This window comes from Pelmatolapia mariae, linkage group LG9 (assembly GCF_036321145.2).
Source record: "Pelmatolapia mariae isolate MD_Pm_ZW linkage group LG9, Pm_UMD_F_2, whole genome shotgun sequence".
NCBI lineage: Eukaryota > Metazoa > Chordata > Actinopteri > Cichliformes > Cichlidae > Pelmatolapia > Pelmatolapia mariae.
The window spans coordinates 38,228,701-38,246,087 of NC_086235.1; the positions used below are offsets into that span (position 1 = coordinate 38,228,701).

The following is a 17,387-nucleotide window of genomic DNA, read 5'->3' on the forward strand; positions in this document are numbered from 1 at the left end:
GCTCAATCATCCAGGTAAGTAAATCTCCAAAAGTTGATTCTGTTCATCTGCAGCGCTTTCAGTGGGAGAAACGTTTCGTCACTCATCCAGGTGACTTCTTCAGTCTCAGCTGACTGCAGGTTTCCCCAAATCTTACAAACAGGTCTTAATCAGTGGTTGTTGATCAATGGTCATGAGAATTTGCATAATTGTGATGAAGGTGACCTCCCAGCCCATTGTTCCTTCACTGGGCTGGTTTCAGTCATTATACAAATGTCCTGTTTATAAGATTGAAACCTGCAGTCAGCTGAGACTGAAGACATCACCTGGATGAGTGACGAAACGTTTCTCCCACTGAAAGCGCTGCAGATGAACAGAATCAACTTTTGGAGAGTCATCGTCCTCCTAAAATCAAGAGGGGGGGGGGATCAAAATGCTTAATCAAAGCTTTAAGCATTTTAATACACTTCCTTACAACATGAAAAATCTCTCTGACCCATGAAAATGAGACCTTGTACACTGAAGCTCCCATCAGACTGGTTCCAGTAGCTTGCATTAAAACACAGTAATGTACAGTTACATGTTTTCCTTTGTTACCAGTGAGCAGGCTGTTAGAAAGTGAGCATCTGTTTTTGCATGCTGGAAAAGTCAGAGAGAGTGAAACAGACAGGCTGTGAGCTCCACACTCCTCGGTGGAGCTCCCTCCCCCAGCCTCACACTCAGTCCACCCTGACAGTTCAGGGAGGGCTCCCCATCCGCAGCTTTAAACACTGCGCACACATTACCAGCTCACACGGCTCGCCGTGACGTATATATGACCGTAGATGTTATCATGCTCACTATCCCAGATGTTGTTCACACAAAGCCGTCCTTTTACCCGGCTCTGCTCTGTTGTATAGAGTAAACTGAGTTGAACCATCAGCATGAACCCAGTGAACCCAAACAGAAGCATTACATCCTCCAGAACAGTAGGCGGCAGTGCGGAGCGCGTAAAAGCCTCAGCTGAGCGCAGAGTAGCTGTTCGGTTTACAGAACAGTATGGTCCACAGCGTGCCATGCCTTCTCCCATCCCGCTGACCCGCCTGCTGCCCAAAGACTTCTGCCCCTCTCTGGACACGGGGCCCTGCAGCAGCCCGCTGACTAAGCACGGCTCCACCTTACAAGTGCCCGCTCAGCGGCTCCATGGCAGAATCGCCACTCGGCTTTGGTCCTCGGTTATCCACTGGAAGCAGCTGCGCTCCGTGCAGCCCGTGGGCTCGGGAGGCTTCGGCTCGGTCTACCAGGCGGAGTACTTCGGAGAGACCGTGGCGGTGAAGAAGGTCAACAGGTCCACCAAGAACAAGCTGGCGTCCCAGCAGAGCTTCTGGGCCGAGCTGAACGCGGCGCACCTGCGCCACGCCAACATAGTGCGCGTAATAGCTGCCACCACCTGCGTCCCGCCACAGTGTGGAGATGAAGGCAGCATCGGGGTAATACTGATGGAGTTCGTGGGCAGAAGGAACCTCCAGCAGGTCATTTACGGTGGCACGGAGCCGCTGGGACAGGACAGGTGCGTCAGGTACTCCTCGGATATCGTTCACGGCCTGAGGTTTCTCCACTCCCACGGCGTCGTGCATCTGGACATTAAACCAGCTAACGTGCTGCTGACCAACGAGGACGTGTGCAAAATCGCAGACTTCGGCTGTTCTCTCAAACTGGACCCTGGCTGTGAGGTCAGCGCTGCGAGCCACCAGCCACTCGTGGGTGGCACGTACACGCACAGAGCCCCAGAGCTGCTCAGAGGCGAGAGGGTGACTCCTAAAGCGGACATCTTTTCTTTCGGCATCACTCTGTGGCAGCTTCTCACCAGAGAGCCGCCCTACACCGGCGACAGGGAGCACGTCATCTACGCGGTGGTGGCTCACAATCTGCGGCCTTCTGTTCAGGACCACCAGGTGTTCCGGTCGGAGCCGGGGCGGCTGTTTCGGGCTCTGCTGAGCCGCTGCTGGAACGGAACGCCCCCCTGCAGACCCAGCGCCCAGGAGCTGCTGTCGTCCCTGGAGCAGCTACAGCCACAGACCTGATTTGAAGCTGCGCACGGGTGTGTGGACAGCTGTGGGTTTGAATATGTTCAGCTTCAGGAAACGAGTACTGTGCGCTAGGCCAGGTCAAAGCTGAGGAAACCATGGAAGTGCCTTTGCAGACGCACATGGAAACGCTGGGCGTCTATGACTACATGTGAATCATGTTTTTACTGTGCAAATAATAATAAGTGTGCATAGTCCTCAGATTGTAGCATTAAAATAAGCTGGTTTATTCTCCTTTTAGCTGTTTCTGTGCTGCTGTCAGGTCGGTCCTGTGGGACCAGGACACCGTTTCCTCCCAGACTGAACGTCCTGATCCATCTGTGACACTGTTTCCAAATGTTTCTTAAATGTGTTGTGAATCATAGTGTGTGAAATGTGATATTTGGGTGTGATGGGTTTCATTAAAATTCTTTTTTATGCCACGTTTGTCTGGTGTTCACATCATTAGAGGGCAGCAGCTCGTCGGAGGCTCAAACTGAAGCAGTGAAATGAGCTGTGGGCCCCTGCTGACGCTGCCGTCTCATTGGAGGACACTTTAGTGTTCAAGTAGTACAAAACAAACAGTCTTTGTTTACATTTCAAATATTGTGTAGCAAGACTAAACATAGTGGTCCTCTCTGACACATGGCAGCACTGCTGCTGTCATTGTGTTCGTATTTAACCAAAAACTGCATTAGATTTCTTCACGTCAGTGTACGGGCCGGAGGTAGGGCTGAGGTGGGCCGCCAGTTTGAGACCCTGGACTGAACGGCTACGACACTGATCACTTTTTACTACCAGCCTCATTCACCCAATCACAGGTTTCTTTTCTCCTTATTACCAATCACCCCCCCACCACCACCCCCACCCACACAGAAGTGCATCCTGAGTGTGTGGTGAGGTTACCCACTGTCAGAGTTGTCGTCTTAACGTTTTCAGAGGTTTCTGTTGAGCCTCGTAATGATTTGCAGCTGTGTGCAGAAACAATGAGATTCTAAATGACCAAACTCAGACTTGTTCATGATAAAGTTTATTTGTACTCTGACGTTCTCATCGAGCTTGGGTCTGCCGCTCCTGTCCTCCATCACCACCCCGGCCCGTCGTCTAATCCAGCTGCTGTAGATCTCCTTAATCCTTAAAGCGTTAACCTCACAAACTCAATAAATATACAGAGAAGTACGATTTCTGGAGCCAGTCTTCATTCGGACAGCAGAGGGCGCTGCTGCTTATTTAACAGCAGCTGAATGTGCTGCAGATTAGACACAGGCTGTTCATTCACTGTGTAAAAATACAACTAAATACTATAAACTAACACTCAGTGTGAAGCTGTGTGTCACATGAGCGTCACGGGAACACGTTTCACTGACTGACACACAAATGTTACACACTTCTACGACGGTCTGTAAGGAAAACAATGCATGTGTTAATGACAGCCTCTGCAGAGACAGACACAGGTAAATGCAGGTGTGCAGTGTTACAGTGAGGAGAGACAGAAAAGGAGCAAACAGATGTGCTGCAGCTGTGCTCCAACATCATCAGAGCTACAGGTCTGTCCCCCCGACAGTGCCTCTGCTACACCCCACAGTCACTTTCACATGTGATGTCACAGAAGAGCAAACAGCTGTTCTCACAGATGAGCAGGACCTGTACAAACGTCACTTTTAGCAGTCAAACTGCAGTTTCAGTTAAAGCAGCGAATCAAAGCAGGGACGTGATGTTCTGATAAAATACTACACAATAATACGAAGCAGCTGGAACAATATAAATAAGAGGATACAGCAACAGGTCCACAGCATGAAGCTGTCATCAGACACACAGTCCCTCAGTGAGAAGCACTACAGTGGTTCCTCACCTGTAGCTACAAACAGGCAGGTAGCCGATCACATAATGGTGACCCTCTCAGGGGAAATGTGGGCAGCTGAGCCCACCGGCTCCATGCGCTTGCCCCTCATCTCACTGCTGTCCTGACCCCTGCGGATCTGGTGGAGCTTGCGGGCAACGCAAGGGAGCAGGATCAGCAGCTTCCCAACGATGACGCACACTGGGAGAGCCAGGGCCACGACGAAGCTGGGGGGCAGGTAGAAGCGGTAGGCCTCCTCCTCAAAGGCGCGTTTCCAGCCAAACAGCAGCCCGTGGAAGGTCGCGATGAGCAGGGCGATGTACCCCAGAGTGGACTGGAGCAAAGACAGGAACACTCTCAGGCACAGGGTTTTGTTGTGATCAGATAACAAGACAGCACAACAGTGACTTACATTAGACACGCCCCTAACATCAAGACTACAGCAGAACATGTTTACACGTATGTAGTCTGTCATGTGACTGTCTAAGAGAGTGCCGAGCGTCCCGGTCACAGGACGTGTTCCCCAAGTGTTCACAGCAGGAGAGCTCGGAGTGCCGGCACGCCATCTCAGAGACACACCCTCAGAGTTCACAGCAGCTAAGCTGGTTTCAGGTACACTCGTCACAGACCGCCTGCTCCATTACGCACTACTAATCATGTATATAGACTAGACTGCTCTGGACTCAGAATACTCTCTAAGGCACAGCGTCTGGTGGACTCTGTTGGTACCTGTATGAAGCCGAATTCCCTCCAGTTGAGCGTGCTGTGGACAGACGGGATGGAGGTGACAGCCAGCAGAGACAGCAGCCCCAGACTCATGATCCCAAAGGAAACATACATCTCCACCCTCCACACTTCTTCCTCGTTCCACGTGCTTTCCATGTTAGAGTGGACCTGCCATCACATGAGAACACCGAGCCCATCACAGTTATTACAGTTCATCAGGAGGAAACCCTACCGCTGCTGTCAATCAGAGTACAAAGTTTCTGGTATACTCCATGAGCCTCCCATCGCACCTCACGTGTGTTTAATACAGATGTTAGACAATGCTGACATGAACATGTCTCTACAGGGTGGCTGTAGCTCAGGAGCAGCAAGGTTGGTGGTTCAATCCCCGTCTGCCAAGATGCTAACCCCCTATGATGCATCCATGGGAGTGTGAATGTTAGACAGGAAGCACGTAGAAGAAGCTTGTGTGAATGGGTGAATGCTGCCTGTAGCTCAGGATGATGTCCATCCAGGCTTTGATGTGGACAGTTATCGCTGACCTGTAACATTTCTGGATATTTGAAGGTAAAACCTTTCATGTTGCCAGTTCTCTTGCTAATATGTAACTAATAAAATCAAAGTGATCTTTAGAAACAGCACTGAGCTGGACTCATAATGCTGATTGTAAAGATGTGCAAAAAGCTGTTTCACTGACCTGTTGATAAGCAGTGTTGAGCAGCAGGTATCTCTCAGACCTTCTCAGAGGCAGGCACACGCTGTAGAGAACATGAACAGCAGCCAGGAAAAAACTAAGGAGGCCCAGCTGTTTCCGGCTCTGCAGCCAGTTTTCCAGCCAGTGCGGGAAATGCTTGTACTTGGTGCCATAGTAGAGCTGGTGGGCAGCTGCTAACTGTCCTGCAAGGTACACCAGGGCCAAGAGAGTGATGGCGACGGTAGGCAGTGTCCGATTCACTATCTCTATTGGGATCTTGTAAAAGTCACTCTGCTTGTATTTCATATATGGGTGAATTATATCTCGAATAAACGAGTAAGAAAAAAAGAAGATGGAGAGGGCCACAGCAGCAAGAACGGGGCCCTTCCAGCCAGGGAATAACTGGATAGGCATGTTCTCAATATCACGGGAAGAAGACAGGGTGCCCATGTCCACCGGCTGGAAGTTGAGCTGCCGGGCTAATTCCATGATCTGCTGCCTGGCCTCCACTGAGTCACTGCAGATGAACACCTACAGGAGAAACATGAGGGCTGGTTAGAGAGGACGATGGGGACGGTTCAGAGGCGTTAGCGTCCTCCTGCTTGGACGGTGCTGTGAGATTTTATGAGTCCTTCCATCTCAGCAGCATCAGTTAGACTCTGAAGAGCGAGACACTGAGATACCTGTTACAGACCTCTCTGCACCCATGCTTCTTATTAATCTCTGGATATCTTCCACAGCATGTCTTTGTCCTGCCCCCCCCCCCCACCCACCCCTCCCTGAGCCTGGTTCTGCTGGAGGTTTCTTCCTGTTAAAAGGGAGTTTTTCCTTCCCACTGTCGCCAAAGTGCTTGCTCATAGGGGGTCATATGACTGTTGGCTTTTTCTCTGTATGTATTATTGTAGGGTCGACCTTACAGTATAAAGCAGCATGAGGTGACTGTTGTTGTGGTCTGCGGCTGTATAAATAAAGTTGAATTGAATTGATGCCGTTCTGTGTGCTTTAAGGTCATTTAGAACGCTGCCACTAACCTAAAGGAAGACTTACTTGTATTTCTTCACTGACTCAGTGTCGTGGTCATCCTCCAGCTTTAAACTCTCTGCCTTACATACAAAGTATCACAAAGTCAGACTCATGTGCACGTGGCTGATCTCTCAGTTGAGACGAGTCATGTGATATTTTAAGGTAAAGACCCTACAATACCACAGAGAAACCCCTGGTGGGCCAGCATTTTAGCAACAGTCACAAGTCAAAACTTTGGTTTTTAAACAGGAAGAAAGCTCCAGCAGAGCCGGGCTCAGGGACACGACAGACATGGACATTAATGATAGCTAAGAGTGAACACGTGTGGCCAGGTTACTGCACCTGTGTGCTGGCATCCTTAGGGTAGCTCTGCTGCATGGCCCAGGCTGAGATGACGTTGAAGCCTTTGACCACGATAGAGTCTGGCAGCAGTGAAGCCAGATACTCAGCGTTGGACTCTGGATACTGGTTCGCTCGCTTATTGTTACTCACATCCACCAGGATCTTCCCTGCAGAGCAAACACAAGGATACCAGTCAGGTCACTAACACTGAGAACCCAGACGTCTGACCTGGGGACACTGCCCTTGCATTTACTCCAGTCTCTGACACACACAGACACGGGGCAAATAAAAACCTGTGACAGTGTCAACACTGATTTGGAAGGTCAGCAGTTTGATCTGCATGCAGACGTGTGCTGGGATAAGAAAATCAATCAGTGTGTCCACTTCAGTATGTGTGTGTGTGATGGTTGCAAAGCACTTAAAGGTGTGTGACATACCTTCCAGTAGGTGTTTGAGGTCCCACACAACAGAATAGTGCTCACGGCGGATTGCCAGGAATACAACGTTAGCCTTCCCCACAGCATCTTCGTGGTGTGTTACATCCACCACATGTGGAAATGAGTGGGCTGCCAATTTGGGATGGCGGCTACCCACCACTACACGGAAGCCACAGCGCAGCAGGCGAATGGTCAGGCACTTGGAGAAGTCACCTGATCCCAGAATGGCCACAGTAGGCTGAGCAGACACGCACCAGCTTCCTGGATCTGCAGCTCCATTCTTCATGCCTTTGGGCAGCAGGGGGGCCTGGGCATGGTGGGAGGAGGAGGCTGTGAGGAACACGGGGTTCCTGCTTCCACTCATCAGAGACATGGAGTCCATCCTTACTGTGTCCTGCTTGTGTGGACTTCAGTGGGCCTAGAGGAGACAGAAGCACAGGTGTCTATAGGAACACAGCAGAGGATCCTCAGCACGGGTTTCACGCATTTAACACATTTGTTCCACATTTCTGAGCGCTAAAGCAAACACGTCCACGCTGTGTGCGTGCGTGTGTGACAGGAGGCCTACACCAGCTACCCCGCCGTCTGCCGTGACAGCGCGGGGCGCCAACCACAGGACATCGGCTCTCCTCGCGACCTTGTGACTGCAGACAGTGGTTTCGTGAAGGACGCGGTCGCGCGTGGGCTCGTGCACCTGCACCAAATCCTCTACCGAGACACGACAAGCTGCCCGTTTACCCCACTCAGACACGCGCACACGTATGATGCCATGTTACCGTGTGTCCCGGCACTCACGCGGGGATGCTGTCGCAGCTGCTAGCTCACCCTCCCGGTCCTCCTGCTCAGCCTCTACCGCGTGACGTCATCACACTCGCTCGCGCCATCTCCATTCACTCACACGGAACTTATTTTTAGGCGATATTATCTGCAGACAACACTGAAGCGAAGCCTGCTCTCTGTACATCACCCACGACACCTCCCACAGCTCCACTCCGTCTCCTGTTTCACCGTGAAACAGGAAACACGTCACTGTTGCCTGCTCAGTATAATGTGACGTCATGTACGTGAGGGCAGAGCTTTTGTTTACACTCAGGCTGTTTTCAGCGCGAGCATGAAAACAGCCTCTGTCTGGTGACGATTTTTACATCATTTCCTGCCTTGATTTTTGTAAGTTTGCACAAATCTGACAGATCAGTGAGTGTGCATGTGTCGATGCATGCTCAACCATCCAGGTAAGGACGACTGTGTTCACCTGCACGTGTTTGTGCATTTACACACATGCATGTTCTACATACACTCTCTATGGCTTAGGTGTCAAACTCTGGCCCGCGGGCCAAATTTGGCCCGCAGCCTAATTACATTTGGCCCGCGAAGCCATACCAAATTACTATTAGAGCTGGCCTACTGGTATTATACAGCTAATATATATATTGTTTAGTATTAAGCTTTGCTTGTTCCACATTCAGTTTTTCAGCAAAACTTGTTTGAGTCCATAAGAAAAGATTCATTCTTATATCTGGAGGAAGATTTTTTTTTCAATAAATATTAATGTTAGCCCGCAACTTTGTTCCAGTTTTGAATTTTGGCCCACTGTGTATTTGAGTTTGACACCCCTGCTCTATGGTATCACAGCTATTGTAGATCAATAAGCAGTGATCCAACCTAACTGCAGTGCACATGAACCACATGGTGCAGTATTGCTGTGTGCTGCCATTCAGACAGTAGCTCCACATCAGCGTTAACACAGGAGGGCAAGACGTCCACACTGGAAGAAAAAGATTCCAGTTTTTATTCTTGGTTTTTGTCTCTGAGCACTTTAAATCTTTATGATTAAAGTGTTAAAACCAGCACGATCGTGCACTTGTGTCTCCAACCCAGCTGTGACGGATGTGACAGGATGAAAATGGTCATCAGACACAGGGGTTGGTCAAGCACAACACTAACTAACTTTCTACAGTGTCGCCCAACGACCCGGCATGACACGTCGGGTGGAGGCACTGGCAAAGATGGTTGGAGCTAGCTGCGATGCAGCGGGCGCAGGCAGCAGTAGCAGCTTGAGAAGCTCCAGGACAAGCTGGCGCCTGGCAGAGGTGTGCCGATGGCCCAAAGAAGAATGGTCGCCGCGGCTGCTAACTTTGCCGTCAGGATGGGCCCAGGTGGTGGTGCTGAGCCTTCCGGTTAGCAGCGAGGAGTCAAGTCAAAGATGCTTGCCAGGTGATCATGGACCAGCCCGGGGCTCTCGCCAGAGGACAACCAGCGCTGCTCCTGGCCGAGCCCATGATTAGTTCAGTACAATCAGAGCAGCAGAGCTAATGTCTGAACTACAGCACTGACTCTTAGCTGACATTCAAGTCAACAACCTTTATTCCTGATTACCTTAGAAATCAAACATTTACTAAAAAAGTGTGATGACATCACAGGTCAGTGATGTCACAACTCTATTTCATTTGGCCAGTCTGAAAGAAGCCTCGTTGTCATCTGGGACATTTTTAAACTCATTGGTTTTCATATGTGAGTGTGAATGGTTGTCTGTCCCTGTATGTTGGCCCTGCGACAGACTGGCGACCTGTCCAGGGCGTACCCCGCCTCTCGCCCTATGATAGCTGGGATAGGCTCCAGCGCCCCCCGCGACCCTGAAAAGGATAAGCGGAAGCGAATGGATGGATGGATGGATGGTTTTCATATATCAGTATGGTGATCACATGCACAGGTGACATCTTTGACATCATGTAGGAAACAGTCTTGAACAGAAGCACAACTACAGGTAAGTGTGGTTACTATGCTAGCACTCACCTATTAACCTTTTTTACAGTCCTCTTACTGCCAAAACCTGCACAGCACAAGTATCGTCATCAGTGATGTAAACCTGAACAAAGATATCAAAACCAGAAAATCAGTGTTTGCATCTTCTAGCCACTTCCTGTCTCACACCAGGCCGCAAACACTTTGAGCTACATGGTAGTAAAAGCTCCACAAATACCATCAGTGTAGCTGGTGTCTCTGTACAGTTCACATATATTTAGTATGAAATGTGAACAGGATGTGGACGATAGTCAGAACACAGATTCACGACTGAAGGCTGACTGCATATTCTGGAAAAATACTACAAGTAAATGTCCTACACTGAAAATGTCACAGAAGTAAAACTATGTACAACATAAAGTAAGTCCCGGTAAATGGACTGATCCTTATACATATGACGGCAAAGAGATGTCGAGACAGGACCGGCTGTATACGAGGGAATATGTTCATGCTGGAGAAATGTTCTAACAGCTGCTGACTTTATTTCAAGTCAATAATTGATTGATTGTTTCAGCTCTACTTGTTTAAAACGTTGGTTAGTTCAATTTATAACTTGATTTTGTAAACATTGTGGAGAGGTGCAGCAGCTAGCACTGCTGCCTCACAGCAACACCACCCAGTGTGGTCTGTGTGGAGGTACGCTGACTTCCTCAAACATGCCCTGGCTCAGGTTAACTGGAGACTGTAAACTGACTTTAGTGTGGATGACTGTGCTCTGTGTTAGGCCTGTGACAGATCATTTACCATAAAAAACAAGTATAACAGGAAAGTAATGATACTAGCTGATAACAGCTCTTCTCAAACCATTACTGATTATGTAATACGTCCATAGCAGGGCTCTCAAACCCGCGGCCCGCCTCGCCCCTTCTTGCAGACCGTATATGGATGTTAGGGAGGATGGGTTTGTTGTTGACTTCAATGTTAAAATAAGTTCTTTATGAGCAGAGAGCACAAACATGCTGAGGCTGTGTTAGTGCAGCGACAGACTCACAAACTCATGTGTACACTTGTGTCTGCAGCTTGATTTAAACAAGAACACAGTGACAGCAGCAGTGCTGCCACGTGTCACACAGAGGACCCATGTGTTTATAAAAAAGTTTAGTCTTGTTATAAAATATTTGAAATGAAAACAAACAAACAAAACATTTTCAGAAATATCTGTGGCTGTTTTCTTCTTTGTTTGTTTTGTATGACTTGAACACTAAAGAGAGCGTGTTAGCAGCGACCCACAGCTCCTTTCAGTTTGACAGCCCTGCTCTGTAGATCAACCAGATCATTGAAGATTCAACCTTCTTCATTTGTCACATTCAGAGTTATACGAGTACAACACGCAGTGAAATGTATCCTGACACGCTCCTCCACTGTGCAAAAGACTGATAACATTATCATTACTATTATTATTACAGTTACAAATTACAATGAATTTAAAGTGAAAGTCGACCCTTTTGTATATTTGTCTTTAAAACAACTTTTCCCATAAGCACACTCCACTTCCTCAGCATATTCCACTGCAGACACGTGTCCAGGAATTCTGAATAGATGTGGAAGCGTAAAAACAAAAAGTAATGTGAACACCAAGCAGTCCTCTCTCTCCTCTCATCTCCAGCTGGCTCTGCCTACCAGCCCGCACTCAGGGCTTACTGTCCCACGCCCTGTCTGATTTTGGGCACGCCAGGCTGCCGTAGCCGTCATGATGTCGCTGTTGGGATTCGGGTCAGCAGTTTTATTTTTATGTTTATTTTTCATTATTCGCCTTTATATCGTTGTGAAGACGGGCGCTAACTACAAGCCTGGAACCAAGGGTCGGGTTACTGTTCTGGTGGTCGCAGGATCAGGTAAGAGCGCGGAACACAGCCCTGCTGCTCTGCGCTGCGTTCAAGTGTCCGAGAGAAAACTCGCTCATATTGTTACGTTACAAATACTACAGACGCGTTCAAACACACCGAATACAGCCATCAGCCGGGCTCCGTAGCTACCGGGCTACACCGAGCATGGAGCCAGTTTTCACTGTGACCCTAACTGTGACACCGTGGGTGTTCTTCCATCGGACACGACACGGCGTGGACGCATGCTAATTCTAGCCATGCCACGTATCTGCTGTTTTAGCTGTGGATACTGAACATGTTTGCTTTGTGTCAGGCAGCACTGCGACACTTCCGCCACCGTACAAACAACATCACCGAGCTTCCGGTACACTATACAGACATAGAGGCCGTTTATCAATGCCCAAGTTCTCGGTGAGTACGTACCCACCGAGAACGCGAGCACGGACTCGTGATTTGTACAATTGGAACACCAGCGTGCGTGATGATGTCACAGGTCCGGAGTTTTTACTGCCGTCCCCTCTTAATGTAACTGTGAGTAACATGTTATAAAGCTTAACTTTAATCACAGCCAAACCGGTTTACTCAGGAACAAATAAAACACTGAAATAAACCAAACATTAACATTTAGAAGTGCTCTAAGTGACTTATATATCATTGTTAACCTCAGTAGTGAAACCTCTATTAATAAAAATAGTGTACATGTACATACGTGTACATACCTTAATAAAAACAAGCAGGTGAGATGTTGGAACGCTTTTATTTCTATTTTAGTGGACACTCAATACTATAGACAGCTGCTGGAGTTTCTTTAACCTGAGTAGTGAGAATTCGAATATATAATATATATATAATATAATATAATATATTCGAATTGGAACAGTACTTGGTCTCCGACTGATGACGTATCACGAGTACACGAGAACGCAAGTACGCACAAGTACGCATATTGAGAAACGCCCAGAGTGTACATAAAGGTCATTCTGGTGATTAGTGGGGCGATCGTGGCTCAAGAGTTGGCAGTTCATCTTGTAATCAGAAGGTTGCCGGTTCGAGCCCCGGCTCCGACAGTCTCGGTCGTTGTGTCCTTGGGCAAGACACTTCACCCGTTGCCTACTGGTGGTGGTCAGACGGCCCGGTGGCGCCAGTGTCCGGCAGCCTCGCCTCTGTCAGTGCGCCCCAGGGTGGCTGTGGCTACAATGTAGCTGCCATCACCAGTGTGTGAATGTGTGGATGACTGAACGTGTAAAGCGCTTTGGGGTCCATAGGGACTAAGTAAAGCGCTATACAAATACAGCCCATTTAGTGAAGTGAAAATCCGTCAAAATACTGGATTTTTTCTTAATAATTCCATCCAGATTAAGCGATGTTGGTTATTTTCTATGTATTTTGTTGTTAAAACTCCTTAGAGGCAGGAATAGTTTTATTTCCTTGAAGAAACACAGTTTGGATGCATGCGTGGACCTGTGACAGGTGTCAGTCCGCTCGTTTTCCACGCTGAGATGAGGGGAAACTGTTGGAGTCTGAGTCAGTCATCTGTGTGCAGATTGTTGCTCTCTGCCCTCCTGCTGCACACGGGCCACATATTTGACATCCCTCTCTCTTTCTTCACTCATAAACTTCAAACATAAACTCAAACGTGGATTTTGAAGCGACTTTTTAAATGAAGTCAGTTTGTCATCAACAGTTCAGTCAGAACCTTTTTCCACTGGAAATCTCCTGATTCACTCTCAGTGGGTCTAACCAGAACCACATCCACATGAAGGTATTGGGGTGTGGGTGTGATGATTTTCACATCACATCCTGTGTCATGTGACACAGTCTTTGTGGCACGTGGGCTGGTTTAAAGACACGAGTGTACGATCTGAGCGCTAAGTTCTGGGTTGTACGTCTGCTCCTTCTTTCTCCAAACATCAGCAGCATCTCTACAGGAGAGAGCTCATCTCACCACAGGATGCACTTCCAGTATGCATGAGCTTTGTCCAGCTCCAAGGTGACGTTTGTCCTGGTCTGAGACCCTACAGTCCATTCCTGTGTAGGTTTCTAGTGGCTGACACGTGTGACACTACAATTCCCAGCAGTCACTAGTGTCTCTGCAGTTGTTCCTGGGTCTTTAGACACATCTCTCACTAGTTTGCTTCCTTTGATTCCTTTCCTTGTTCTGTACTGTGTGGTCCTACTTCTCATGTTGATGTTGGGGGTAACAACTGTGTCCTGGTGTGTATCACAGGCCCATCAGTGTGTGATGTGTTTGTATTCTTGTCTTCAGTTTCTGTCAGCTGTATTTTGTCCCTGTTAGGTAACAGCTGAATGATTAGATTTAAAAATCCAAATTCGGATGAATCAGAAAGTTGGTTAAATGATAACCATGAACGTTCCTGCTGTCCATGACAGTGACAGAGAGCTCCACCCTCTGCTTTGGTAAGATGAATAGTCAGCAGTATTCACATCACTCTGCTGGATTCAAACGGAGGCTCTGACGTATCAACTCAGGCTTTATTTTGAGAAGTGTTGCTGAGCATGCTCACTGGAATTGGGTCCAGGTCTGAAAAGTACAGCCAACACGACCTTTAGCCAATGAATGTGCAGTTTTCCTGGTCTCAGTGGTGAAAATACTCAGCTTAATGCTGAGCGGGACGACCCAGTAAAGTCTGGAGCGTAGAGCTGGTCCTGAGGTGTAGCTCTGCAGCTCAGCCTTATTTATATACAGTCAAATTACAACAGCAGTTATCTTCACACGTAACGAGCCTACAATGTTAGCGAGAAACCACAACAATCAAATGATCCCCTATGAGCGAGCACTTGGTGACAGTGAGACAAAAAGCTCCCTTTTAACAGGAAGTGACCTCAAACAGAACCAGGATCACTGCTTTGGAGAGAGACTCCAAAGGCTAATGACATGCAGTAATAGCACATATACACAGCACACCTTGTTGTTGAATTGTGCTATATAAATAAATAAATAAATATATTATAGACAGCATGAGAAAGCTGCTTCTGCAGGAGAGCAGCGATCTGCAGGCTTACCTGCATATGATCATATGATAATACTCCGAGGTCTCTGAGGTCTGATGGGGCTCGGCCGTTTTGGGGAGATTGGAGTCGTCTTAGAAACAGTTTGTAGTCATTATGGGAGCCTGCTGATATAAACTATGATTCTGTTTAAGCATTTATAATGTAATGTCACATTTGACCTCTGACCTCTTCTTTAAGGTCAGTAGACTGATGTGAAGTTCAAAGTGATAATGATGCTTTATAGAGCTGTTGGTGCGAGATGCTGACTCCTCTGGCTGTTTCTGGCCACGTGCAGGTTGTCCAACACTGTCAGTGACGTCCAGCAGGCTGTTAGTGTCCTCTCTGCTGCTTCACGCCCAGCACGGACTGATCTGTTTGAACTCAGGCTGGGATCTTCTCTTTGTTTTGCTCCGCTGTACAAAACATACTTTCTAAATCAAATTGAATGTGTGTCTTTATTAAGTGTCCATCTAAAGATGAGCATGTATGATGAGTGCAGTGAGGACCTCAGTGTTCTCCAGGTCGTGGTTAACCTTGTAACTGGTGCTGTGCTTCTTTCTGATTTGTAGGTGGTCACACCACAGAGATCCTGCACCTGCTGCAGTGCATGTCTGCAGCCTACACACCTCGACACTATGTCATTGCAGACACCGACAGGATGAGCGAGGAGAAAATTTGCACATTTGAAAGCCTCAAACAACAGTCGGACTCACAGGTACGCATGATGCGATGGAGCTTTTGGTTTGAACTCAGTGAGAGCAGTGTGGTGATGCACAGTGACAGCTACAGTGTATCCAACTCACTGAGCTTTATGGGTCTCCGTGGCCCAGCAGCTGCATCCCAGCACAATGCAGAGGTTCAGATACAGTAAAGCATGCCACCGCTGACTCTGCAGAGGACTTCCTGCTCCCACATGACTGTGCATCATCATAGGCAGGAGAGTCCTGACAGCAGCAGGCACACACACTGGAAGAGTTACTTATTTCCTTTCCTTCAGGAAAGTATCACACTGTGACAATACTGCACTACAAGGCAAAGAGCACCTCAGCAAAACAGGAAGTAAAGTTTGCCAGAGGCCTGTTGGCCACGAGCTTCTCTGAAGTAATCCTGTTACTGTGTAGTTTATGCTGTCTAAAGAAAAGCTCCGTTACAGAAGCACTTCCTGGTGTGTCTCACAGGTCCAGGCGTGTGATTGGTTTCTGTCAGGTTACAGCTCAGTGAATCCATTTAAACATCTAATGTCAAATTAAGACGAATGAAAGTCAAGTCAAAGATAACCACAAGCTTTCCTACTGCCTATGATAGTGAGAGCATGACACAAACACATGAGATAATATATATCAGACTGACTCCAGAGAACGCGTGTCCACTGCTGTAGCGTGCGGCGGCGGCGTGCTTTACTTCCCGACGCGCTGCACTGAGCTTGGTCTTATAAGGCCTGCAGCTGCTCAGCCATGGAGACCCCTCCTATGATGTGTACATTTTCCTTAACACAAACAACAACAGTTGTCGTAGCGGGCCGTTTGTGACGCACACGTGTTTGTTCCTCAGTTCACCATCTGTCGGATCCCGCGGAGCCGCGAGGTGCACCAGTCCTGGAGCTCGTCTGTCGTCAGCACTCTGAATGCCCTGCGCTATTCCCTCCCTCTGGTGTTCAGGCTCAGACCGGACATGGTGAGTGGACCAGACTGTAGTGGAGTGACTCAGGTTCACACAGTGGTGGTTAGCACGCTGCTGCTCAAGGCTGCAGCTGTCACGCATGTTAGCAATGCAGTATTCCACCCGTTATATTTATTTGAGTAACAAATACTGTTGTCTTATTAATGAGCAACAGTAAATAGAGAGAAACGGCTTCTCACTGCTTTCACTTTACAAAAACATTTGTTTCTGCTGAAAAACTGCTTTTATTCAAACGCTGGATGTTTCAGGTCTGTTTTAGTCGCAGCTGAAACGCCGGCGCTTACGTGGCGACAGAGCCGAGCACTAAGGATTATTTTCTGATCACCTTATCGTTGTGCTCTGTGCTGTATGTCCGTGTCGTCCTGTGCTTCCTCATGTATTTTGGGAGTGACGACATGGAGTGCACATGGATCCAGAATGGCATTTGAGCCAGTTTTTGTCACATGACACACAGTTTTGTAACAGATGTACGGAATAACCTCTTTCCATGGATGTGTGCTCACCCCTCCCCTGTCTGTGTTTTTTCAGGTGCTGTGTAACGGCCCGGGGACGTGCATTCCCCTTTGTGTAGCAGGACTCCTCCTTGGAATTCTGGGAATAAAGAAAGTCCTGATAGTTTACGCTGAGAGTATTTGCCGTGTCCAGACGTTGTCACTCACTGGGAAGATCCTGTATCCTGTATCCGACTACTTCTTTGTACAGTGGTCGTCTCTGAGGGACAAATACCCCAAATCCATTTTCCTCGGAAGAATGGTGTGAAAGTGTCTGATCCACACGGACTCATTCCTGTTGTGTGATGAATAAATGTTGTGTCTGTATTGTTGAGTTGTCTGTCCCATTATTTACTCTCACTACTATTAAACTACTCAGAAAACAATGCAGTAAAGGTGAAACTGCTGCACCTGTGCATCACTGGGAAGGTTGATCTTTATCTGTGCGACGTGGTGCACGGCGTCACGTGTGGAGCCCACACCGAGCAGG

General features: G+C 48.1%; 3 protein-coding genes across 6 annotated transcripts; 2 read left to right on the top strand and 1 right to left on the bottom strand.

The window, feature by feature from the left end:
- Positions 1-453: 453 nt before the first annotated feature.
- Positions 454-2,461, top strand: mos (v-mos Moloney murine sarcoma viral oncogene homolog). Its single transcript, XM_063483749.1, has one exon. It carries the CDS (start codon positions 903-905, stop codon positions 2,040-2,042), a length of 1,140 nt encoding a protein of 379 aa, XP_063339819.1. The 5' UTR covers positions 454-902; the 3' UTR covers positions 2,043-2,461.
- Positions 2,462-3,038: 577 nt separating this feature from the next.
- Positions 3,039-8,132, bottom strand: steap2 (STEAP family member 2, metalloreductase). 4 transcript variants are annotated; one of them, XM_063484535.1, is made up of 6 exons: positions 7,882-8,132; positions 7,087-7,504; positions 6,650-6,816; positions 5,288-5,815; positions 4,594-4,758; positions 3,039-4,198 (listed from the first exon to the last, which is right to left on the bottom strand). In XM_063484535.1, exons 2-6 carry the CDS (start codon positions 7,466-7,468, stop codon positions 3,905-3,907), a joined length of 1,536 nt encoding a protein of 511 aa, XP_063340605.1. In that variant the 5' UTR covers positions 7,469-7,504; positions 7,882-8,132; the 3' UTR covers positions 3,039-3,904. The 4 variants fall into 4 exon arrangements, with proteins under 4 accessions (XP_063340605.1, XP_063340606.1, XP_063340608.1 ...); XM_063484536.1 differs by having other exon boundaries at positions 7,863-8,132; XM_063484538.1 differs by lacking the exon at positions 7,882-8,132 and adding an exon at positions 7,664-7,855.
- A 3,415-nt stretch (positions 8,133-11,547) lies between these two features.
- On the top strand, positions 11,548-17,231 carry alg14 (ALG14 UDP-N-acetylglucosaminyltransferase subunit). Its single transcript, XM_063484541.1, has 4 exons — positions 11,548-11,723; positions 15,296-15,441; positions 16,278-16,400; positions 16,935-17,231. Exons 1-4 carry the CDS (start codon positions 11,579-11,581, stop codon positions 17,163-17,165), a joined length of 645 nt encoding a protein of 214 aa, XP_063340611.1. The 5' UTR covers positions 11,548-11,578; the 3' UTR covers positions 17,166-17,231.
- Positions 17,232-17,387: the final 156 nt, after the last annotated feature.